At 44.7% G+C, this 26,183-nt stretch overlaps 1 protein-coding gene across 2 annotated transcripts in view; it reads left to right on the top strand.

Annotated features, from left to right (window-relative positions):
- Positions 1-24,651, top strand: part of dffb (DNA fragmentation factor, beta polypeptide (caspase-activated DNase)) — a 29,753-nt gene extending 5,102 nt beyond the window's left edge. For both annotated transcript variants that reach the window (XM_078239111.1, XM_078239110.1), the window contains exons 2-7: positions 1,908-2,034; positions 5,954-6,145; positions 7,785-7,864; positions 11,345-11,515; positions 19,113-19,213; positions 20,907-24,651. In XM_078239111.1, coding sequence (XP_078095237.1) covers positions 1,908-2,034; positions 5,954-6,145; positions 7,785-7,864; positions 11,345-11,515; positions 19,113-19,213; positions 20,907-21,105 — 870 coding nt within the window. In that variant the 3' untranslated portion in view covers positions 21,106-24,651. The remainder of the gene's footprint in view (positions 1-1,907; positions 2,035-5,953; positions 6,146-7,784; positions 7,865-11,344; positions 11,516-19,112; positions 19,214-20,906) is intronic.
- The last annotated feature ends 1,532 nt before the right edge of the window (positions 24,652-26,183 follow it).

Here is a 26,183-nt window from a genome sequence, read left to right as displayed (position 1 = left end):
TGAATGCTGCAAACTACGGGTAGGTGAGTTTACCTGCTACCCAAGTTCATGCTTTACATGATACTGTAGATTGCAGATAGATACAATTCTCACATAAAATCTGCAATTCAAAGAAAAAAATAACACAAACACCCAGGAGTAAAGTTTAGATTCATCAGGAAATGTATTTTATTTGAAACTTTTGTCGTAGAAGCCATGTCATTCAGGGAGTCAGTCAGTCACTTGATGGAGCAGTCTGAACACATCCAGTCTATTCATGGAAAGATCATAGACAATGAGGAACTGCAAATTGTCTAGCAAATATAGTTATATTACTTGATTTTCTTTGGAGAAACTGATCCATGTGGAGATGCGATCAACTTAATTCTGAATTACAGTCTTAAGACATAAAGCATTTCTTTCTACAACATCACTTCATAATAGGACAAGTTCCTTCAGGCAAATTATACCTCCATGAACCTTTCAGTCTAGTTTGTGTTTTATAATTGTGTTTTAATTACATATCTGGTTGGAGGCAGGCAGGGACATGTGTCTAACACAATCTCAGGAAACCCCTGTCCCAATTGCATCAGTGTCAGTGTTCCCATTTCACACACCAGCTTTTGTTACCTGTGAGAAAATGACAAAGAACAGTACAGCACAGGAACAGGCCCTTCGGCCCACCAAGCCTGCACCGACATATTTCACTTTTCTTACTGAAGACCTTTGGCTTCTACGCGGTCCGTATCCCTTGATTCCCTGCCTATTCATGTATTTGTCAAGATGACTCTGTGCGGAGTGATTCTGTCAGTGCAGTAGTGATTTGACCCAAATCATGAGCAGCATGTGTCTGAACTCATTGGGAACTGGGCTGAGTCTTCCCAGACAAAAGTTACTTGAAGCAGGGAGAGAAAGGATACAGTTACTCCATTATATAGGTTAGATCCAAACCCAAGTGGAAAAGTGAAAGGACCACCAATCATTCCTTTAAAAGTAACTTTTAAAAGTTAAAAAATTAGTTTCATTCATAACATATTGGCCCATAACTTTCGGTCTCTGGATGGTCAGAACTTCCGATAAGCAATTCCCCTGTTTCCTGCGACCCTTTGGAAAAGTCTCCAGCTGTGACTTATGACGGAATGCCCGCCTGAGGCTTGTAAGATCCCGCCTGAGGCCAATGGAGAATGCCGTTCTGCGAGCCTCGCCCGCCCTGGAATCAGGACGGGCGTGCCGGCAAAATTCCGGCCTTAGAGTTGAACACTTGAGATAGTTCAAACTTACTGACCTGTATAGTCACCCAGGAAATATTAGATAGAAAAAAAAATGAATTCCAGGGTAACTATACAATTGACACCACCACTCACTAACACTGAACCCTGGACTGCCCACTCATTACCCCACCAATTATCCCCTGATCTCTGACTCCCCCCAATGCACCCTCAACCTGACAACCCATCCTGAACCAACTTACCTACCTATACATTCCCCCACCTGCCACCCTATCCAGCTCACCCACCTTATCCACCTGACACTCCACAACCTCCAAAACAAGCCACCTTGCCACCTTATCCAATTACCTAGTCTTACCCACCCTTACCCATCCTATCCGCTTCCACCCCTTCCATATTGCCTTTCTTGCTGTAGCTTTTCAAAGAAGCTTTGGAACATTTAAGCTTCTTACTAACCAGAATAAAGCAGCTGGAGTTACCCAATGGCTTCTGCGTGGATTCTCTCCACTGCTCCCTCTGAGATTTGCTGCACTAAGTCAGTCAGGAAGGATCTCCCTGGGGAAAATTGCTCAGAAAAAAATGAGAGGAAGGTAGATTTTTGTCTGAATTTGGGCCAAAGTCTCTGGTACAAAATGTTGACATGAAAATGGCAATAGATTGTTGATACTTCATGGTAACGATTCATTTTATCTTGGATAGCTCTCACGTGAAGGGTGTCGTGTATGTTTATTTGAAGATGGGACAGAAGTTGATGCTGAATATTTCTCGTATTTGAAAGATAACTGCAAGCTCGTCATCCTGGAAAAAGGACAGAAGTGGGATGGAGGTAAATGCACTTTGATGTCAACTGGGGAGGGTGCTGTGAGTAGATGCTTTGTTTGGGAAACCTGGAAATCATTGCTGTTTTTCATAGAATCCTACAGTGTAGAAGGAGGCCATTTGGCCCATCGCGTCTGCACCGACCACAATCCCGCCCAGGCCCTATCCCCGTAACCCCATGTATTTACCCTAGCTATTCTCCTGACTCTAAGGGTCAATTTAGCATGGCCAATCCACATAACCCGCACATCTTTGGGACTTTGGGAGAAAACCGGAGTGCCCGGAGGAAACCCACGCAGACCCACCGTGCCGCCCACAAGTATGTTCCCCACTTGGAAGTGAGCCTGATTGACATGGGTGGCACGGTGGCACAGTGGTTAGCACTTCTGCCTCACGGCGCCAGGGACCTGGGTTCGATTCTTGGCTTGGGTGACTGTCTGTGTGGAGTTTGCACGTTCTCGCTGTGTCTGCGTGGGTTTCTTCTGGGTGCTCCAGTTTCCTCCCACACTCCAAAGATGTCCAGGGTAGGTTGATTGGCCATGCTAAATTGCCCCTTAATGTCTCAAGATGCGTAGGTTAGGGGGATTAGCGGAGTAAATATGTGGGGTTAGATGCTCTGTCGGAGAGTTAGTGCAGACTTGATGGGTTGAATGGCCTCCTTCTGCAGTGTAGGGATTCTATGACACCCTGTGGAGTGGGGAATCCTGCGGAGGAGGCACTGCCCAAGAGTAGCAAGGATGCCCACACACAGCTGGGATAGTGGGAGAATGGAGTGTGGGGGGTTACAGTCACTGATCCCTGAAGACTGGAGTCAGGGCGATCTGCAATCCTTGTTTGGAGGGAGATGTGTGTGTTTCTGATGAGGCAGTAAGAAGTCTCACAATACCAGGTTAACGTCCAACAGATTTATTTGGTAGCACAAACTTTCGGAGTGTCGCTCCTTCTTCAGGTGTGTTGTCTTCAGGAGCGACACTCCGAAAGCTTGTGCTACCAAATAAACCTGTTGGACTTTAACCTGGTGTTGTGAGACTTCTTACTGTGCCAATCCCAATCCAACACCGGCATCTCCACATCATTTCTGATGGGAGGCAGGGAAGTAGGCAAGCCTGATGGGGGTTAAGCGTTTGGCCTCCTGCTCCCCTTGGCGGACAAGCAGTGCTGTAAAGAAACGTACCTTTCTCATGAAGCAGACTTTGCCCCCCGTTAGTGCCAGGAGGCTCTGGATACTCAGCCTGTAAAATATGAAACACACACCCAGTTCACCTGCTGGGAGTGAGCTGGTTTCTCTCAGCATCGCACCACCCTCCCCCACCAATCACTATCCATCTTATCCCAGCTCCGTTAAAACTGAATGCAGAGTTGCGTTTACAATTTCAATTTTTAACATCTCACCCAAGCCTCCAACGAGTCTTTTGCCCAAAAGACTTTTGCAACTTCTTTCATGGAGTCCTAAAGGCCATTGGACCCTCACCTCCATACTGACTCTATGTAGAGCAAGCAACGAAGTCCGCACTACCCCTGCAGCCTTCAAGTTTATTTCCCTCAAGTGCCCATCCAATCATCTTTGGAATCATCGATCATTTCCATTTGTACCACACATACAGACAGTGGTCATTCCCACTCGGAGCACAAGAGGAACTCTTCCTCACATTCCTCCCTGTATCTCTTGCCTAAAACCTTAAACCCATGTCCCCCTTAGCTCTTGTACTGTCAGCTAATAGGAATAGTTTTCTGGGACTGAACCTTCCCTATTGAATTAATCATCTTCCCTGGAATCAGGCAGCGCGTTAGTGATGAGAATTCATAGAACCATAGAATCCCTACAGTGCAGAAGGAGGCCATTCAGCCCATTGAGTCTGCACTGACTCTCTAACAGAGCATCGTACCCAAGCCCACAGCCTCCACACTACCATGTAACGCCATGCATTTACCCTGACCTATACATCTTTGGACACTAAGGGGCAATTTAGCATGGCCAATCCACCTAACCTGCACATCTTTGGACCATGGGAGGAAACCGGAGCATCTGGAGGAAATCCACCCAATTGAGACAACACCCTATTTCACCAAAATGGGGCATTTGGCTTGGCTGGATGGTACCTCATGTGATAAGACACCACGCTGGACTGCATGAAGCACAGTTTGCAACAGTGAAGGCTGTTTGGCAAGATACTCTATTGTGAAACAAACAAGATGTGATTGTTGTTTAGCTGTTGTTTGTAATAATTAAAGATTATTATTCCAAACCAGACTTATGTTAAGATTGGTAACTCATATCTCCATTGGGAATAGTCACAATGTTGGGGGTTTACTATAGGCCACCCAACAGCCAGCAAGAAATAGAGGAACAGATATGTAGGCAGATTTTGGCACGGTGTAAAAGTAACAGGGTTGTTGTGGTGGGAGATTTTAACTTTCCCTATATTAACTGGGACTCACTTAGTGCTAGGGGCATGGATGGGGCAGAGTTTGTAAGGAGCAGCCAGGAGGGCTTCTTGAAACAGTACGTAGATAGTCCAACTGGGGAAGGGGCCGTACTGGACCTGGTATTGGGGAATGAGCCCAGCCAGGTGGTCGACGTTTCAGTAGGGGAGCAGTTCGGAAACAGTGACCACAATTCAGTAAGCTTTAAGGTACTGATGGATGAAGATGAGTGTAGTCCTCAAGTGAAGGTGCTAAATTGGAGGAAGGCTAATTAGAACAATATTAGGCAGGAACTGAAGAATGGAGATTGGGGGCAGATGTTTGAGGGCAAATCAACATCTGGCATGTGGGAGGCTTTCAAGTGTAAGTTGATAGGAATTCAGGACCGGCAATTCCCGTAAGGATGAAAAATAAGTATGGCAAGTTTCGGGAACTCTGGATAACGGAAGATATTGTGAGCCTAGTCAAAGAGAAAATGGAAGTATTTGTCAAGGCTAGGAGGCTGGGAACACACGAAGCAAGTGTGGAATACAAGGAAAGTAGAAAGAAACTTAAGCAAGGAGTAAGGAGGGCTAAAATTAGTAAGTTTGCGGTTGGTGGAATAGCGGATAGCAGAGGATACAGCAGGATATAGATCGGTTGGAGACTTGGGTGGAGAGATGGCAGATGGAGTTTAATCCAGATAAATGTGAGGTACTGCATCTTGGATGGTCTAATACAGATGGGTTATATACAGTAAATGGCAGAACCCTTAAGAGTATTGATAGGCAGGGGGATCTGGGTGTACAGGTACACAGGTCATTGAAAGTGGCAACGCAGGTGGAGAAGGTAGTCAAGAAGGCATATGGCATGTTTGCCTTCCTCAGCCAGAGCATTGAGTTTAAAAATTGGCAAGTCATGTTGCAGCTTTATAGAACCTTAGTTAGGCAGCTCTTGGAATGTGGTGTTCAATTCTGGTCACCACACTACCAGAAGGATGTGGAGGCTTTGGAGAGGGCATAGAAAAGATTTACCAGGATGTTGCCTGGTATGGAGGGCATTAGCTATGAGGAGAGGTTGGAGAAACTTGGTTTGTTCTCACTGGAACGACGGAGGTTGAGGGGCGACTTGAAAGAAGTCTACAAGATTATGAGGGGCGTGGACAGAATGGATAGTCAGAAGCTTTTTTCCAGGATGGAGGAGTCAATTACTAGGGGGCACAGGTTTAAGGTGCGAGGGGCAAGGTTTAAAGGAGATGTACGAGGCAAGTTTTTTTTTACACAGAGGCTGGTGGGTGCCTGGAACTCGCTGCCAGGGGAGGTAGTGGAAGCAGATACGTTAGTGACTTTTCAGGGGTGCCTTGACAAATACATGAAAAGAAAGGGAATAGAGGGTTATGGTCCCCGGAAGAGTAAGGGGTTTTAGTTCAGTTCAGCAGCATGGTCGGTGCAGGCTTGGAGGGCCGAAGGGCCTGTTCCTGTGCTGTAATTTTCTTTGTTCTTCGTTCTTTATCACTTATTCAGAGATTCGCTGGTATTTAAATAAAATATTGCAGGAGTATGATAACTGCAATGACGAATTAATTACGACTGCAAGCAACTTGCTCTCTGAAGAAATAAGACCCAGGAAGAGGAAGCTGCTGCAGTATTTTGTTGAAGATACTGTCGAAAATATTACAGCTGAACATCGTGAGGATGACCAGAAATGGTTTGAAGGTGATTTGCAATTGGTGTTGACAGTAATTTCAGACTTGGTTATTCAGTAACACCACATGGGATTTTCTGCGCACATCGTGGCATGTTTTGCGGAGGCGGCCCACCATTGACCGGTGGCAGAATCTCCCGGCCCTGCCGCTGTCAGTATGGATCCCATGGTGGGGGCTCGCTGCCGGCGGGAACGTCTGGAAAATCCCACCCACTGTGTACAAGAAATGGAGTTGTATTCAAGTGAAATGGGATGGCACGGTAGCACAGTGGTTAGCACTGCTGCTTCACAGCTCCAGGGACCTGGGATTGATACCCAGCTTGGGTCACTGTCTGTGTGGAGTTTGCACATTCTCCTCGTGTCTGCGTGAGTTTCCTCCGGGTGCTCCGGTTTCCTCCCACAGTCCAAAGATGTGCGGGTTAGGTTGTTTGGCCATGCTAAAATTGCCCTTAGTGTCCTGGGATGCGTAGGTTAGAGGGATTAGTGGGTAAATATGTAGGGATATGGGGGTAGGGCCTGGGTGGGATTGTGGTCGGTGCAGACCCGATGGGCCGAATGGCCTCTTTCTGTGCTGTAGGGTTTCTAAGATTCTAAGAGACATTACCCTTTGGGGTGGCACAGCGGCACAGTGGTTAGCACTGCTGCCTCACAGCACCAGGGACCTGGGTTCATTTCCGGCCTCAGGTCACTGTCTGTGTGGGATTTGCACATTCTCTCCGTGTCTGCGTGGGTTTCCTCCGGGTGCTCCGGTTTCCTCCCACACTCCAAAGATGTGTGGGTTAGGTTGATTGGCTATGCTAAATTGCCCCATAGTGTCAATGGGACTAGTAGGGTAAATACGTGTGGTCAAGGGGATAGAGCCTGGGTGGGATTGTGGTCAGTACAGACTTGATGGGCCGACTGGCCTCCTTCTGCACTGCAGGGATTCTATCTATAATTCAGCCCATTGATTGAATTCCTTTCACCGACCATACACAATTTTCCCAATCACAATCCATGCCTCAGCTTTTTCCCTTCCCCAACAATCTTCTTCCATTCTTTCCTAAAGCTGCCAACTTACGATGGGGTAGAGTTCAATGGGTACCTTGGTATTTAAAAAGTCCCGCATGCATACTGAGGTTCATGACTCTTCTAAGGGAACAGGAAACATGACTCCTTAAAAAACTGCCATGAAAATTGTGGAGGAGTAGGAGACACCTATCCCCGCAATGGAGCCGGCCAGGGTTTGAGTGCCGGATGCAGGCTTCTGACAGGAAGTAATCTGCACCCGTTAAAGGAAGTCCCAAAAATCTCACAGTCCGGGAATGGGATCAGGAAACCCGGAATCGAGAACTGCCTGCCATTTTTAAAGGGTTCCCGAGTCAACCCGGCTGCGTGAAAATCCAGGCCAACGTGAGGGGGGAAAAGAGTCATTCAAGATGGAGAGAAGGCTGCATTTTGGATTTGTTGTAGAATCTGTAACTTCACATAATCAGGAGGTACAAAGTAACTAACTGCTGGCCTACAGTATCTGTGCTTCAGAGTGATCCAGCCAAGAGGCAATGAAACAGACAGTTTCATTAACTGAACCCTTTGTGAGTTCAGTTCGAAGTGGTTTAAGTCTGTTATCATAAATCACAAGCACTAACGATGGGATCTGTTACATTGCAGGTCTGAACTCGAGATTTAAAACCAAATCTGATTATATGAATTTCAACTGTCAGAGAAGAATGAGAAGCTACCTTACAGAGGTATGGAATTGAAATGATTTAAACTTCAGATGGAATTTTCTGCATGAACCTTTTGCTTTCCCTAATCTGTCGTTTGCAGATATTGGCCAGAATTCTCTGGTCTCGCACACCCTGGCATCACTGCCAGCGAAAACAGAGAATTTGGCCCTCAGCCAAATCTCCCTTCACAGTAGCGGGACTGGAAAATCGTAGGCGAGGTCAAAAAGTTCCAGTTATTGTTGATAAATGTGATCATTTCAAAATTCTACCCTACCGCCATGATTAGTTTCCCCCAGTATGTGTGTAGACTATTAGCAGAATCAGGTTTGTTAAGATGCAGCACTGCAAATACACAAGAGGTGGGCGGCGGGGGGAGGGTGAGGGATTTCCTGCCCTTCCTCTGAGCAGACCTGGGATTACCCCACTGGTACTGGGAAATGAACTGGGCCAAGTGTTAGATTTGGTTGTGGGAGAGCACTTTGGAGATAGTGACCACAATTCGGTGTCTTTTGTTATTGCAATGGAGAGGGATAGGGCCGTACGGCAGGGCAAGGTTTACAATTGGGGGAGAGGTAATTATGATGCGATTAGGCAAGAATTAGGGGGCATAAGTTGGGAACAGAAACTGTCAGAGAAAGGAACTAATGAAAAGTTCAAGGAACAAATACTGGGTGTCCTTGATAGGTATGTCCCTGTCAGGCAGGGAGGAAATGGCCGAGTGAGGGAACCATGGTTCATGAAAGAGGTGGAATGTCTTGTGAAAAGGAAGAGGGAAGCTTTTGTAGGGATGAGGAAACAAGGTTCAGATGGCTCGTTTGAGGGTTACAAGTTAGCAAGGAATGAGCTGAAAAAGGGGCTGAGGAGAGCTAGGAGGGGACACAAGAAGTCCTTGGCGGGTCGGATCAAGGAAAACCCCAAGGCTTTTTACTCTTATGTGAGGAATAAAAGAATGACCAGGGTGAGGTTAGGGCCGGTCAAGGACAGTAGTGGGAACTTGTGTATGGAGTCAGTAGAGATAGGCGAGGTGATGAATGAATACTTTTCTTCAGTGTTCACCAAGGAGAGGGGCCATGTTTTTGAGGAAGAGAAGGTGTTACAGGCTAATAGGCTGGAGGAAATAGATGTTCGGAGGGAGGATGTCCTGGCAGTTTTGAATAAACTGAAGGTCGATAAGTCCCCTGGGCCTGATGAAATGTATCCTAGGATTCTTTGGGAGGCAAGGGATGAGATTGCAGAGCCTTTGACTTTGATCTTTGGGTCCTCGCTGTCCACGGGGATGGTGCCAGAGGACTGGAGAATGGCGAATGTTGTTCCTCTGTTTGAGAAAGGGAATAGAAATGACCCTGGTAATTATAGACCGGTTAGTCTTACTTCGGTGGTTGGTAAATTGATGGAAAAGGTCCTTAGAGATGGGATTTACGACCATTTAGAAAGATGCGGATTAACCCGGGATAGTCAGCACGGATTCGTGAAGGGCAAGTCGTGCCTCACAAATTTGATAGAATCTTTTGAGAAGGTAACTAAGTGTGTTGATGACGGTAGGGCAGTTGATGTCATATACACGGATTTTAGTAAGGCGTTTGATAAGGTCCCCCATGGTCGGCTTATGATGAAAGTGAGGAGGTGTGGGATAGAGGGAAAGTTGGCTGATTGGATAGGTAACTGGCTGTCTGATCGAAGACAGAGGGTGGTGGTGGATGGAAAATTTTTGGATTGGAGGCAGGTTGCTAGCGGAGTGCCGCAGGGATCGGTGCTTGGTCCTCTGCTCTTTGTGATTTTTATTAATGACTTAGAGGAGGGGGCTGAAGGGTGGATCAGTAAATTTGCTGATGACACCAAGATTGGTGGAGTAGTGGATGAGGTGGAGGGCTGTTGTAGGCTGCAAAGAGACATAGGTAGGATGCAAAGCTGGGCTGAAAAATGGCAAATGGAGTTTAACACTGATAAATGTGAGGTGATTCATTTTGGTAGGACTAATTTAAATGTGGATTACAGGGTCAAAGGTAGGGTTCTGAAGACTGTGGAGGAACAGAGAGATCTTGGGGTCCATATCCACAGATCTCTAAAGGTTGCCACTCAAGTGGATAGAGCTGTGAAGAAGGCCTATAGTGTGTTAGCTTTTATTAACAGGGGGTTGGAGTTTAAGAGCCGTGGGGTTATGCTGCAACTGTACAGGACCTTGGTGAGACCACATTTGGAATATTGTTTGCAGTTCTGGTCACCTCACTATAAGAAGGATGTAGAAGCGCTGTAAAGAGTGCAGAGGAGATTTACCAAGATGCTGCCTGGTTTGGAGGGTAGGCCTTATGAGGAAAGGTTGAGGGAGCTAGGGCTGTTCTCTCTGGAGCGGAGGAGGCTGAGGGGAGACTTAATAGAGGTTTATAAAATGATGAAGGGGATAGATAGAGTGAACGTTCAAAGACTATTTCCTCGGATGGATGGAGCTATTACAAGGGGGCATAACTATAGGGTTCGTGGTGGGAGATACAGGAAGGATATCAGAGGTAGGTTTTTTACGCAGAGAGTGGTTGGGGTGTGGAATGGACTGCCTGCAGTGATAGTGGAGTCAGACACTTTAGGAACATTTAAGCGGTTATTGGATAGGCACATGGAGCACACCAGGATGATAGGGAGTGGGATAGCTTGATCTTGGTTTCAGATAAAGCTCGGCACAACATCGTGGGCCGAAGGGCCTGTTCTGTGCTGTACTGTTCTACTGTTCTACCCACACTTTCAGAGCAGGATTGATTTTAATTAATTTTTCTTCATAAATGAGGTCTGCACGTGTCACTTTCTTCAAGAGGTGGTACTTTGTCAACTGGTCATGGGACCTACACACTGGTGGATCCACACAAGGTCACAACATTGCATTCTTCTGTGGAAATGCTTTCAACAACTATGAGCATTTATATGGCACCCTTAACATAGTAAACCATCCCATGGAAGCGATCCAGGAACATTCTCAAACAAAATTTGACACTGACTCAAGTAAGAAGATATGTGAGCTGATGACCATAAGTTTAGTCATAGAATCTCTAAAGGGCAGAAAGAGGCCATTCGGCCCATCAAGTCTGCACCGACAACAATCCCACCCAGGCCCTATCCCCGTAACCCCAGGCATATTCCCCGCCAATCTTCCTGACACTTAGGGGAAATGTAACATGGCCAATCAACCTAACCAGCACATCTTTAGTCAATACAGTAGGTTTTATAAAATGGGGAAGAGAAAGTTGGAGAGCTTTCAGGGAGGAACTTCCAGAGCTTCCGGCTTGAGCAGCTGAAAGCACAGCCTCTAATCATGGAATCCCTACAGTGAAGAAGGAGGCCATTCGGTCCATCAAGCCTGTACCGACTACAATCCCACCCAGGCCCCCCCCCCCCCCCCCCCCCGGCTTGGCGAAAGCTCATTGTTTCACAGCCCCATCACCCAGGACTGATTCACTAACTAGAACACATTTGGCTTTTGAAGGCGCAAGAACATGTTTGTTTTTCCATCCACAGGTTAAGAACCATGCTGACAAACTTGAAGGGGACATAAAGATAAATTACTGTCTATTTGTAAAAAATTTAGAGAGGCACCTTCGACAAAATAAGTGCAATGGATGTTACTTTGACAGAAGAGAAAATTACAATAATCGACTCTGCACTCCCCAAGGATGGTTTACCTGCCAGGCAAGTATTGGTTGACAATCAAATGACATACTACTCTTGGTAATAGTCTTGTCCTAGAGCCTGGGGTTTTTCTTGTGTCATGTCTGGATCCATTGTAGGCTAAATTCATCGAGATTAATCAACAACTCTATTATCGATGTGAAGGGGAAATACTGAGGATGCTATCCCATTGAAACATATAGGATTGTTAAGGGGCTTGACAGGGTAAATGCTGAGAGGATGTTTCCCCTCATGGGAGAGTCTAAGACCAGAGGGCCAAGTCTCAGAATAAAAGGGCGCCAATTTAAGACTGAGATGAGGAGGAATTTCTTCTCTCAGCGGGTTTGAGAATCTTTGGAACTCCTTGCCACAGAGAGCTGTGGGGACAGAGTCCTTGTGTATATTTAAGGTTGAGATGGATAGATTTTTGATCACTAGGGGAAATAAGGGTGACAGGGAAAGGACAGGAAAGTAGATGTGAGGAATGTTGGATCAGCCATGATCCTATTGAATGGCAGAACAGGCTCGAGGGGTCGAACAGCCAACTCCTGTTCCTATTGCTTTTGGTCTTATGCTGGAAATCTGAAATTTTTTTTAAAATTGGAAATACTCAGCATGTCAGGCAGCATCTGTGGAGAGAGAAACTGAGTTAATGCTACAGGCAACCCTTCCTCTGAACTGGGAAAATATCGTAAGTTTAAAGCAAGTGGAATGGAGGAAGGTGAGAAAAGAACCAAGGGGGTTGGTCTGTTTGATTTGATTTGATTTATTATTGTCACATGTATTAACATACAGTGAAAAGTATTGTTTCTTGCACGCTATACAGACAAAGCATACTGTTCATAGAGAAGGAGAGAGTGCAGAATGTAGTGTTACAGTCATAGCTAGGGTGTAGAGTGTGATAAGACAGAAAAAAAGGAGAGATGAAATGATGTTGAGCCAATGGGTGTGGTAATGGGACAGGTAATGGAACAAACAATGGGCGGGATTTTATGGCCTTGCTTGTCCCGAAACCTTAAAATCCTGCCCGAGGTCAACAAACATTCCCATTGTCCGCCCCTCGCCTGCTCTGATTCCGTGGCAGGCGGGATGATAAAATTCTGGCCAATGTGTCTAGAGGAGTTGTGAATGGCAGAAAGGTAAACCGCTACCAGCTGAATGCAAAATGAAGAGAAAAAAAAGAATTAGACTGAAAAAATGCAAATGAATCATAGAATCTCCACAGTATAGAAGGAGGCCATTTGGCCCATCGAGTCTGCACCAACAACAAACCCATCTAGGCCCCATCCAGGCCCTATCCCCACAACCCCATATATTTACCTGGCTAATCCCTCTAATCTATGCATCCCGGGACACTGAGGGACAATTTAGCATGGCCAATCAACCTAACCCGCGCATCTTTGGACTGTGGGAGGAAACTGGAGCATCCGGAGGAAACCCATGCAGACATGGGGAGAGTGTGCAAACTCCAGACAGACCGTGACCCAAGCTGGGAATTGAACCCAGGTCTCTAGAGCTATGATGCAGCAGTGCTAACCACTGTGCCACCATGCCGCCGTGTCGAAACAAAAATGGGAGCAAAGATTACAGTCTGAAATTCAGTGTGGAATCTGCAAGGTCGAACTGAATGATGACGGCCTATTGTTAGGTTTTGATACCATCACAATCACTTGCCGAGTCTGTCTATATAGTGAATTGGCAGTTCTCTTCCGCCTGTTTGTGCCAAAAGCAAAATATTCAAATCTCCTATCCTGTAGCATGCCAGATATCAAAATACTTAAAAGCACAGAACTATAATTTTTGAAGATCAAAAATGCCACAAGATAAATTCAATGCTCTTTCTAACTTAATACAAATGCTGTGTAGATTCAGATGACATTAGCAGGTGTTAGCCTTTAGTCCACCCACCTCTGCTTTTGATTTTGCAAGGAGTTTGAAAGTAGTCTAATCTTAAATTGATTACACAAATGTCCTCAAACTAATTTGATGATTCGCTCACGAGAGCTCCCAGCTCTGAATTTCCTGTCAGTTTTGCCCGAGTTGTGCTAGAAAATTACACCTGTCGCCAACAGAGGGCAGTACCCCCAAACTTCCCGGGCTACTCTGATCTAAATATTCTTGGCTGAACTCTTTAGTAACCGAGGAACAGGAATAGGGTATTCAGCCTCTTAAACTTGTTTCATCATTCAATTAAATCAAGGCTAATATGTATCTGAACTACATCTCAGCAGGTCTAACAGACAGCATCTGTGGATAGAGAACAGAGCCAATGTTTCGAGTCTGAATGACCCTTTCTCAGAGCTCTGACGAAGGGTCATCCAGACTCGAAACGCCAGCTCTGTTTTCTCTCTCTACTGAGGCCTGCTGAGATTTTCCAGCATTTTCTACTTTTGGTTTCAGATTCCAGCATCCGCAGTATTTTGCTTTTATCTGAACTATATTTACCTGTCTTTGCTCCATAGTCCTTAACCAAATAAAAAACTATTCTTTTACATTATTTCAATGTATCCCCAGCCTTTTGAGAGAGAGAGAGCTCCACATGTCTCTTCCTTTTCTGTGAAAAAGTGCTTCCTGATTTCACTCCTAAGTTGTTTGAATTTTAAGGTGTTGATCCTTGTTCGGGAATGTTCCACCAGAGGAAGTAGTTTCATGTATCTGCCCCACTTCATCACTTAATTTTTGAACACTTCAATTGCTTCAAGCATTCAAGCTCAGGTGAATACACCCAAGGCAACCAGCCTTAGTAACTGAACTATTTAAGCCCTGGTATCATTTTGGTGAATCTCTGCTGTTTCCCCCACCACCCCTCTGATGCCAACATACCTTTCCTGGGGTTTCATTATTCTGAATTGAAGCAGTAATGTAGACTAATTACTGAATAGTAGGATAGACATGCAAAAGGGGCTTTATTTAGGAACACAGAAAACTAGGAACAGCAGCAGACTGTTTGGTTCCCTGCGTTCATTTTGCCATTAAATTAGATTGTAGATGATCTGTATGTTAATTTCATATCCTCTAATTTACCCATGAACAGGAAACCCCCAATTTTCATGGATTTACAGCAGCAAAGTGGTACGGTTCAGGTCAGACACTCCAAAGTGTTTTATGGAGTTCGTCTGGATCATAGGTTTTGCATCTTGAATTTGGCTAGCATAAGCATGAGATGTTTCACTTCAGGTATGATTCAAATGACCCACTAGGGAGCTTTTATCAAACAAAAGTTTGTTTAAGAATATAGTTCACATAAATTCGAACAACTTAAGAGTAAGAACTTTTATCAATTACTAACAAGAAACAGACCAACCACTATAATATATAAACCTTAACAAATATATCTTATGTGTTCCAATCAAACCAATCCCATAGACAAAAAGCCCTTTTCACAGTTTTAACACAGCAAAGACTAATGCTCACGTGATCCTGAACTTGAGAACTTTGGATGAAGTCTGCAGTTCCCTGGACAGACTTAGAACAGTTTGAGGTTAGAACAGCTTCCCAGACCAGGGAGACTCTCTGGTCAAGCCATCAACCTCCCTGTCTGGAGACAATACACATCTCTTTAACCTGTGCTTAATGCTCCCTCCACTCACATTGTCTGTATCTTTAAGACCTGGTTGGCTGTAGAGATTCGCATTCTAATCAGTATTCTGTAATTTGATTTTGTGTCTCTGTGCCCTGTTTGAGAGCAGATTTCCACTCCATCTGACGAAGGAGCAGCGCTCCGAAAGCTAATGGCATTTGCTACCAAATAAACCTGTTGGACTTTAACCTGGTGTTAAGTAAGAGTTTTAACTCTTACTGTGCAAGCCACCAACAGCAGATATTCCACTCCAGGAAGGCTTTCAACTAAACAGAAGAATTTCCCAAAACCAGGGACGGAGAGAGAGAGAGAGAGACACTGCTTTCAGTTTGATGTCCACTCCCTTCTAAACTAAAAAACTGCTGCTAGCCAAAAAAAGAAAATGAAAACCTTGAATTCCATAGGAACCCATGACCCTCCTCCTAACAATGCAAGGCCATTAAACCAATCCCAGAGTAAACATAAACAAACCTCAGTTTAAGCAACAATAGAAAGTTTGCTTTTCGTAGACAGCGTCTCGTAGACAGCCTAGCAGCAATGAAAAAAACAAACTAAAAATGTTTGCTGACAACTGCAGAGTACATGATTTTAAAAAAACACTTCTTAAAGGTACACTAATGTCACAAAAGCATATTTGATGAAATGGAATTTAGTGGCAGCTTTAAGAAGCTCATGTTTTTTGCTTGGAACTGCATGCTCATCATTTTGGTTTAACTGAAGAGGTTATGAAGAACGTTAGTCCTATTTTTAACAGAGCAAAATTTTGAATGTGCAATACGGAGATGACCAGGTAACGTTTTTGTACATGTTGCAAAATGGTGATGCAGAAACGTGTACAAGCACACATCAGTCTTTGGTCAGGAATAATTCATCAATGTGTAAACGGAGAGGTTGGGCTATCCAGAGATAGTTTTGAGGGAGGAGAGACAGCGACAATTCTTTGCGCCACAAGATGTCTATTGCTCCCTGCAATATATGGCATTTCTATGCCTAGTGTCATTTGTTTTGTGTAGTTACTTCAAATTTCCTTTCCAATTCCCACATCAATTCTGACTTCACTCAATTGGTTACTCATTGATCAAACTTGAGAGAGCACCCATCATCTCTCAAAACTACCCCTGGGTAGCAACCCATCCTGTGACGAATTATTCCTAAACGGAAGACTGATGTGTGCTTCAACGTGTATCTGCATAACCATTTTGCAACACGTATAAGAAATTTTTTTCTTTACTCCATTCTTAGAGCCGATGCTCGGAGCAGACCGGGCAAACCCAAATCCATTCCTTGCTTGCTCCTAAAACCAAATTCAAATTCCAATTGAATCCAATTCATGGTCCCCATAAGGAGGACAAACAAGATCCAAGCTGACAAGATGAGGCAATGCACCCCATCTTGGACTTGATCTGATGCTTGATCTTAGCCAAAAGGCCGGCACGGTATAAAAAAGTTATCTTGTTACTATAAAGTTTAAAGTTTCAAAGTTTATTTATTAGTGTTACAAGTAGGCTTGCATCAACACTTTAATGAAGTTACTGTGAAAATCCTCTAGTTGCCATACTCCAATGCCTGTTCGGGTACACTGATGGAGAATTTATGGTCTATACTTTTAAAGTTTTGCTCAGTTAAAAATAGGACTATAATTTGTTCTAACCTCTTCACCCTAGTTATGACTGTAACACCATATTCTGCACCCTCTCCTTTCCTTTTCCCCTATGTACTCTATGAACAGTATGTTTTGTCTCTATAGCGCGCAAGAAACAATACTTTTCACTCTGTCCTAATACATGTGACAATAATAAGTGAAATCAAATCAGTCGAACCAATGTAAGTAACATGCAATTTGCAAGCAAAATTCATGTCAGAAAGAGTTACCTAATGCTGCTACGAAGTAACATTGCAAAAAATATGTAGTTACCCATAAAAAAATGTTATAATTTGAGTTCTTTCATAACACACTTCACGCCTGCGGCAAAAGGCAAAGGCAGATTCAGACTTCCAACAACTCAATGCATTCCAACTTACCACTGTATATGAATTAAAAAGGTTAGAATGCTCTAGGATAGAAAATACCCTTTCACCAAAATAATTTCTAATGAAGGTTTTGACCCACATATCTTCCCACTTTGATAGACTTCACGATGCCATTCCATTTTGGTTACTTAGCATTCACACATAAGAACGTAAGATGTAGAAAGGCCCTCAGGTCTACTCTCCCATTCAATACTATCATGGCTGAACATTTATATCAACTCCACTTTCCCACGGTATGGCCATCTCCCTAAATTCCCTTCGTGCCCAACAATCTATCTATCTGTTGCATGTACTCTTTGACTAACCACTCACTGCCCCTCCAGGTCAAAAAGTCCAAAGATCCACATCCCTCCTGAGGGAAGAGATCTCGCCTCGCATCAGTTCAAAATGGCTGACCCCTTGTCCTGAGGCTATGATCCCTTGTCCTAGACTCTGCAACAACCAGGAAGAGCAGCCTCTGAGTACCTAGGTTGTCAAGCCCCCCCCCAATGAATTTTGAACATTTCAATGAGATCACCTCTCATTCTTCTCAATTGACTTCTCAATACTAAGCTGGATGCTTTTTGTACCTGTGCTTTTATTAATTTGTGTGTACAAACCCCAAAATACCTTTGTTCCTGCACAGTCTTTCGCCACTTACCTCAGCTGGAATGGAGATTGTCTTATTGGTGTTAAATCAGATCCACATGCTAGCTGTCTAGCCAACTGAGCTAATTGGCACAGCAGTCATCGTGATATTGACCAGATAATTTGATTTTGGTGGAGGGAACACAGTGGAAATCTCCCCAGCTCATCTTTGAAATTGTGTAACAGGCTCATCTACATACACCTTTTAAAAATTATTCATTATGGTTCATGGGCATCGCTGGCTGGCCAGCATTTATTGCCCATCCCTAGTTGCCTGTGAGAAGGTGGTGGTGAACTGTCTTCTGGAATCGCTGCAGTCCACATGCTGTGGGTTGACCCACAATGCCATTTGGGAGGGAATTACAGGATTTTCACCCAGCGACTGCAAAGGAATGGCGATATCTTTCCAAGTGAGTGGTTTGGAGGGGAACTTGCAGATGGTGATGTTCCCATTTATCTGTTGCCCTTGTCCTTCTAGATGGAAGTAGTTGTGGGTTTGGAAGGTGCTGTCTAAGGATCTTTGGTGAATTGCTGCAATGCATCTTGTAGATGGTACACACGGCTGCTACTAAGTGTCAGTGGTGGAGGGCGTGGATGTTTGTAGATGTGGTGCCAATTAAGCGGGCTGCTTTGTCCTGGATGGTGTCAAGTTTCTTCAGTGTTGTTGGAGCTACACCCATCCAGGCAAGTGGGGAATATTCCATCATACTCCTGACTTATGTTTTGTAGATAGTGGATAGGCTTTGGGGAGTCAGGAGGTGAGTTACTTGCCACAGTATTCCTAGCTTCTGATCTGTTCTTGTCGCCACTGTGTTTATGCGATGAGTCCAGTTGAGTTTCTGGTCAATGATAACCCCGAGGATGTTGACAGTAGGGGATGCAGTGATGGTTACACCAATTGAATATCAAGGGGCGGTTGTTAGAGTGTCTCTTATTGGTGATGATCTACATCCACCTCAGACTACAGATGGGGTCTTGGTTCAAAGTCTCTTCTGAAAGGTGTCACCTCAGACAATGCTGCACTCCCCCTCAGTGCTGCAGTGATGTCAGCTGAGAGTTTGTACTGGAGTGGGACTTGGATACACAGCCTTCTAACTGAGAGGCAAGTGTACTGCCAACTCAGCCACAGCAGATACCCAAATTCGAATTTCTCCATTCCTTCGAATGCACTGACAGGTTCAGGAAGCAATTCTGGAGAACTGCAATGGTTCATCTTCGCCTGGGCTGAGCTGGTTCAGGGGGTTTCAGAGCCAGCTCTCACCTCCAGCACAAAGTATTCGCAATCCCTTAATGTTTAAGCAAGAGTTTCAGCCAAATCTTCATTCAAGACTAAACAAGCTGTCAACTTGGAATTTAACAGTTGAATCTCTGTATTTTCAGGGGGCGTTTGATGAGGACAGCTGCAGCTTCATCCATTCCATCAATCCATATGGTAGCAGAGAAAAGAGAATTGAATTTAGCACTTGGAACCTGGATCATAGGTAGGTGGAGATCTGTGCATATTCTGTGCACATCTATGATGCATTTTCAGCCATTACTCTTGAAGTTTGAGAACCTAAAGTCATAGAATCCAGTGCAGCACAGGCCATTTAGCCCATCAGATCAGCATCAACCCTCTGGAAGAGTATCTTACCCAGGTCCTATCCCTTCGCCCTATCCCTGTAACCGCACACATTTACCATGGCTAATCCCCTTAAACTGCATATCTTTGGACACCAAGGGTCCAACTTAGCATGGCCAATCCACCTAACCTGCACATCTTTGCACTGTGGGAGGAAACCGGAGCACCCGGAGGAAACCCATGCTGACATGGGGAGAATGTGCAAACTGCACACAGACAGTGACCCAAGGCTGGAATTGAACCTGGGTCCCTGACGGCTGTGAGGCAGCAGTGCTAACCACTGTGTCACCCCTGAATGAATTGTGGTTCTCTGCAAAATTTTAGGCTGTTGCTTGTGCCTCTCAGTTTAAATTCTCAGCCTAATTTTCACAGAAACGTTCTGAGTTTTAATGTTCAGATTTGATGCAAGAGTTAAAAGCTATTTGTTAGAATTCGATTCTAAAATGATCCTTTTTTTTGTATTTTTGTTTTCTGATCATTTGTAAAGAGGAATGAATACCCACTCCACTCTTTCTCTCGTTCACTCTTAGCATTTATTCTCTCACTATGTACAGACGTGCTATCTTTCTTTCACCTGATGTGGAGATGCCAGTGTTGGACTTGGGTAGGCATAATAAGTAGTCTCACAACACCAGGTTAAAGTCCAGCAGGTTTATTTGGAATCAGGAGCTTTCGGAGTGCTGTTCCTTCATCAGGTGAGTCACCCAGAGCAGCGCTCCGAAAGCTCATGATTCCAAATAAACCTGTTGGACTTTCACCTGGTGTTGTGAGACTTCCTACTGTTTCTTTCACCTATTATCTCTTGTATGAATGAGCAGTTTTACCCTGGCGCTGTGAGGCAGCAGTGCTAACTACTGTGCTATTGTCCCGTCCCTATACTCCAGGGCAAGCCATTGCAAAATAATTGTCTTTTGGGCCTTTTCTTGTCCCAGGTCCACTCCCTGTCCGAAAATCCACAACAGTTCCCTTTCCTTGGCCTCTGGTTAAAATAGCAAGTAGACCCAAATGACATCATCAGCGTCTGGTCTACATATTTAACGAGAGACCCAGCTGTTTTCTAGCCTGCTCCGAGGAGGGGATTAAAATCATATCTTGGGGGGATCGGCATGCCCACCAGGCGGTCGGTGGATGAGTTTCGCAGTCGACTTCAACAACCTGTTAAAGTTGCCTCTAAAGTCTCCAGGCATAATTTGGTTTTAGAAAACACTATTTGATTGTCATGATCACACTGAAGTCACAATCAGTTAGCACCACAGTTGGCTTGTACTCTATCCTGTTTCTTGCTATAAATGTTTGTTGGACAGGAAATTAGGCGAGATGCTTCTCAGACTGTGCCTTCCTTCCTTCCTTTCTCGCTCCAACAACAGTCTGTCAGTACTTGGAAATGGACTCTCTGTTGAGTGTAAGCTTCAGAAATTCCATATTAATTTTAACCTCTGGTTGACTGAATAATCCTTTGTGGTAATTGTAAAGTTCCACTTGGAGAAGTATATACAAGACACAGGGACCTTGCGTTTTATTTTACTATCCTTCATCCACCATTTTCTCCACAGGATTGAGAAGAAAAGGGCCATTATTCCAACAATAGTCAATACTGTCAAACAGCGGAAAATTGATGACAGGAAGGTCGAACATTTCTACAGCCTCTTGTTTACTCGGGCCAATCTGAAGCTGGTTCACATTGTCTGTCACAAGAAAACCGAGCACAAACTTTCCTGTGACCTGCCCATGACCTGTAGGTTAGAGGGATAAGCGGGTAAATATGTAGGGATATGTGGATAGGGCCTGGGTGGGATTGTGGTCAGTGCAGACTCGATGGGCCGAATGGCCTCTTTCTGCACTGTAGGGTTTCTATGATTCTATGAAAAGAAAGAGAAATAACATGTTGTAACTGGTACTAAGTTAAGCAGGCGTTATCAGTTTCCTGGGTGCTATCTGAGAAGGGTTCTGTTTACTGTGTTGGGATAAATACTGGGGCTCAGATTTTCGCTCCTGTGTCTGTTGCGCAGGGATGGGATGATTCCCGACTCTAACCCCACCCGGACATTAAAAATGGCGGCCTGCAGGGCGGAATTTTGTTCTGGTGATGGGGGTGTTTGTTGGGTAGGTGACTGGATTAGAGGTTGGGCCTGCTGCTCATGGAACGAGTGCAGAGGCTGCTGGGTGCAGAGGTGGGCTGGGCAGAAGGCATGCCTCTGCGCTCCCACACGTTGTTTGAGGTATCTTTTAAAAGTTCAAAACACAAGAACAGCCCTCCCAGCCTTACATCTCAGTCCCCAACCCCCCCACACTCCGCATACCCCACCCATTTCAATTGATGCCACCACATGCCCCAACCATTCCATGACCCCTTCATGCCCCCTTGCCAATCCATGCCCCTCTACCCAGCCTCCATGGATCATCATACTCCCAATTATAACCCATGGACCCACCCACCTTCATGGTCCCTCTGTGATAACTTATGCCCCTCTACCTACTCCCTTAACCCCTCATACCACCGTGCCAACCCACGCCCCTCCACCCACTCCCATGGCCTCTCATGCCCCCATGCCTCCTGCTCCCCAGGGCCCTTTACATGTGACAACTTGCCCCCCACCAGGCCAAATTACCCAGTATCCTATGACAGTGCTTTTACAACTTTGACAGTTCCAATGAGTTAATGCACTTTTTATACTTGTTTACTTTTAACAATCCCAAAGGGATTCTTATCTCTTCCAAAAGCTACCTTACCTCCAAAAGGTGTTCAAGGACCCTATCCTAAGGGGTACCCTGGCTGTCCGAACTAATCCAAGTTCAGACATGCCCTTACCTGGTGTAATTTGCACACATTGGGTTTCACCCTCCTGATCTACCAAAATCCCACTTTAGTGGAAGAAGCTGATGATTTAAATGGCCAGCTGCATTGTGAACTGTGCGTGTGTGAACCCAGCCTGACTCCAGTCGTGCCCCGGTGAAAATAGGAAATGCCATTTTTGGTGACGTGACTTAGGATTGCCAGCCACTTCTGGGATTTTTGCCACAACGGGGAAGCTCTCCTTCGTAGTGAAAATCTGGGCCAATATTTAACCAGTTGTCACCTCACAATTATGTCATTGTTTGTACCGTTGGAAAGCCCGATTTGGCCAACTGGCGTTCTGTATTTGTGCTGTAAACCCAAAATGAGGCCAAATAGTTCGGGACCAAAATGTGTAAACGAGAATGTTTCACTTTGACTTCTCATTTGATCCTATTTGATTTCCAGTTTCTAAAATACTCGTATTGTTTTTAGTGTCTGGGATTGTTCACAAGGCGATGTGAAAAGTCTATAATTGTGACACATTTAATGGTAGTGGACCAGTAACCCAATCGCTTATCATGCCAGTTTGAGAATTTGAATATAGTTATCAAATTGTCGTTAAAACCTCAGCCAGTTCACTAATACTCGGTAAGGAAATCGTCCATCCTTGCCCAAGTCTGGCTTTTATGTGTTTGCCTTTTACCTTTCTCCGGTGGTCTTGGGTGAGCAATAAGTGTTCGCCTTGCCAGCAACAATCAAGTCCCAACAATGAATTTTAAAAACATGCCTTGTCCAGAATTATGAATGCGCTTGGTCATGCTGGGTTGCGGTATCCATGACAACCTCACCCGAATGGCCACTCGGCCCATGTGCCTTGAGAGGGAGTCAACTTACTGCTCATTCACAGAGGTCCCATCTTGTGCATTCCCCACTTTCCCTCAATGTCTTTGCATATGAACTTCTGGTAAAATGCCCTGTAACTGACCTGAAGGGTGAAATTGAGTGGGAATCCTCTGTAAACTTCCTGAAATGTTGAGCTTTTGAGTTTTCACTCAGCGTGGAGCTTGGTATGTTGGGAAGTGACGAAGCAGCAAAGCTAACCAAGTCATAAAGGCTCAGGTAGATGTACAGAAAATATTGCTTACTATTTCAAATCCAGGCAATTAGTGGCACTTACAGGTGCCAGATCTCCTCCGATTTCTATGGGACCCCTCCCCTTGAAAAGTGAAAGTTGATTTTGTACAACTGTTGTAAAACAGAAAGCACAGTCTGGAGTTTTTAGGATGTTCAGGCTTTGCCAATGCAGACATCTGTGAAACCTCCATGTTAATTCAAAGTGGATGACAGCAAAAGCGACTGACCTTTCAAACATATCTCTTGGATTCTTCAACTGAACAAAAGAAGCTTCTTTCTGAAATTAAGGTATTAAAAAAGCGAAGCTTTATCACTTCTCGGACCAGCCAGTGATAAAAGTCAGTGCTAAGAGAGGCAGAATTTCTATGCTTGGTAGATGGAAGGGTATTTATCTTCCTCTGTAGTAATCTTTACCAAGTGGATGTATAGTTTTGGACAACATATTTCAAGACAGAGAGGAAGAAGTTAGATGGTACAGTTATATCCGAGAGTTACCGGTAGAGACAAAAGCATCACCTCTCTGCACTAGTGTCTGAGTGAGATACTACTGTTTGTGTATAAGGCGAGTTCAGCCAGCACCAAGAATCCAAGTGGAGCAGACAACCGAAGGGCCTCATTGATTCAACTGCCCGGATACGAGCGCCAGTTAAGTAAGAAGATTGACTCCTGATTAAGATATGGTCATGTAATGCCTGGAAGTACTTGTGGATTAACCATCCAGTTGACTGCATCTCCAAGGAAGTTAACTTGTCAGGTATCTAAGGACTTATTCTGAAAGTATTATTTCAAATTTGCAACTGTTTCAGATACTGATCTGAACTCTTATTTATTTGGTGATTGGATTCCTTCCATGTTGATTTATTGTGACACTACTGAATTGCTTTGACAATTTATGTTCCTCATTTTATTAAATAACAAAATGGGGCTAAAGAGATCAGGGGACATGAGGGGGAAGGGGGGATCAGAATATTGAATTTAATGATCAACCGTGATCAAAATGAATGGCGGAGCAGGATCGAAGGGCCAAGAGGCCTCTTCCCGCTTCCAGTTTCAATGTTTGTATGTAACTCGATCCATTAATGATTTGTTATTCAGGTTGCTGGGCAACCCTAACTGCATCTGTTGGTACCTGATTATTGCTGGTATTCTCAGTGTTGTGCTTCACTTCAATTCTTAGACTTAATTGTCTGTCTTTTTTGAGTTGTTAAGGAAGGATAATCTGCAGTCCATCCACCTCAGCAGCTTGTGTTTATCCTAATTGAGCGTGAGTGAAATAAGCTCCAATTTGATCTGGGGTCGTGGGTGTGAGACAATCTGGCGAGCTGACTTTAGAATCATTCATGCCTTGACCTAAATAACTGGGTGGTAAAATCCAAACCGTCCAACAGTCAGGAATTGCGGTGGTTGGGGGGGGGGGGGGTTGGGGAGGGGTTGTGGGGTTTGGGGGGGGTGGGGTGCAGGGGGGTGCGAGGACTCACTCGGTCCCTTGGCATGAATTTGCTAAAACCACGTGTTCTGACAGAAGTTTCATTTGGGGAATTGCTGGCTAGCGATCAGAGACAGGGACTATAATTGTTTGATCTTTTCCTTTCCGAAGTTTGTGATGGTGAAGGCACTTATTACTATCCTGCTATTTAACCGCGATGGATTCATTCAATACAGAAGATTGAACCAAGTAAAGTTTGCATTACTATACAATAATAGACGATGCACCTGTTCACTGAGCCATAGTTATATCGTATAATTATAATCTATTTTTCTATAAAGCAGTTATTTCATTTTGTCGAGAAAGTATCACTTTTAATACAGAAAATAATGTTGCAAACCTGTCCAAATCCCCTGTTGATGGTCTTTAACCATTCTTGTGTCTGGGGAATTGTTTTTTGATTATTCTTGTGTTCTTGATATTGTTATTTTTCTTATCATGCTACATAATCTCACACTTGACGGTACAAACACATGTCTGACGTGTGTAACGATCAATATGAATAGAATCCTTACAGTGCAGAAGAAGGCCATTTGGCCCACAGTGACCGAAGCTGGGAATTGAACCCGGGTCCCTGGTGCTGTGAGGCAGCAGTGCTAACCACTGTCGCACTGTGCTGCCCCTTTGTAACTTTGTATCCTTTTGAATCATGTGACTTCTATTTGGCCGATTGGATAGGTAACTGGCTGTCTGATCGAAGACAGAGGGTGGTGGTCGATGGAAAATTTTCGGATTGGAGGCAGGTTGCTAGCGGAGTGCCGCAGGGATCAGTGCTTGGTCCTCTGCTCTTTGTGATTTTTATTAATGACTTGGAGGAGGGGGCTGAAGGGTGGATCAGTAAATTTGCTCAAGACACCAAGATTGGTGGAGTAGTGGATGAGGTGGAGGGCTGTTGTAGGCTGCAAAGAGACATAGATAGGATGCAAAGCTGGGCTGAAAAATGGCAAATGGAGTTTAACCCTGATAAATGTGAGGTGATTCATTTTGGTAGGACTAATTTAAATGTGGATTACAGGGTCAAAGGTAGGGTTCTGAAGACTGTGGAGGAACAGAGAGATCTTGGGGTCCATATCCACAGATCTCTAAAGGTTGCCACTCAAGTGGATAGAGCTGTGAAGAAGGCCTATAGTGTGTTAGCTTTTATTAACAGGGGGTTGGAGTTTAAGAGACGTGGGGTCATGCTGCAACTGTACAGGACCTTGGTGAGACCACATTTGGAATATTGTGTGCAGTTCTGGTCACCTCACTATAAGAAGGATGTGGAAGCGCTGTAAAGAGTGCAGAGGAGATTTACCAGGATGCTGCCTGGTTTGGAGGGTAGGCCTTATGAGGAAAGGTTGAGGGAGCTAGGGCTGTTCTCTCTGGAGCGGAGGAGGCTGAGGGGAGACTTAATAGAGGTTTATAAAATGATGAAGGGGATAGATAGAGTGAACG

This window comes from Mustelus asterias, chromosome 22, assembly GCF_964213995.1.
Source record: "Mustelus asterias chromosome 22, sMusAst1.hap1.1, whole genome shotgun sequence".
Taxonomy (NCBI): Eukaryota; Metazoa; Chordata; class Chondrichthyes; order Carcharhiniformes; family Triakidae; genus Mustelus; species Mustelus asterias.
The sequence above is the reverse complement of the archived record's forward strand: the minus strand, read 5'-3'. Positions and strand labels throughout refer to the sequence as shown.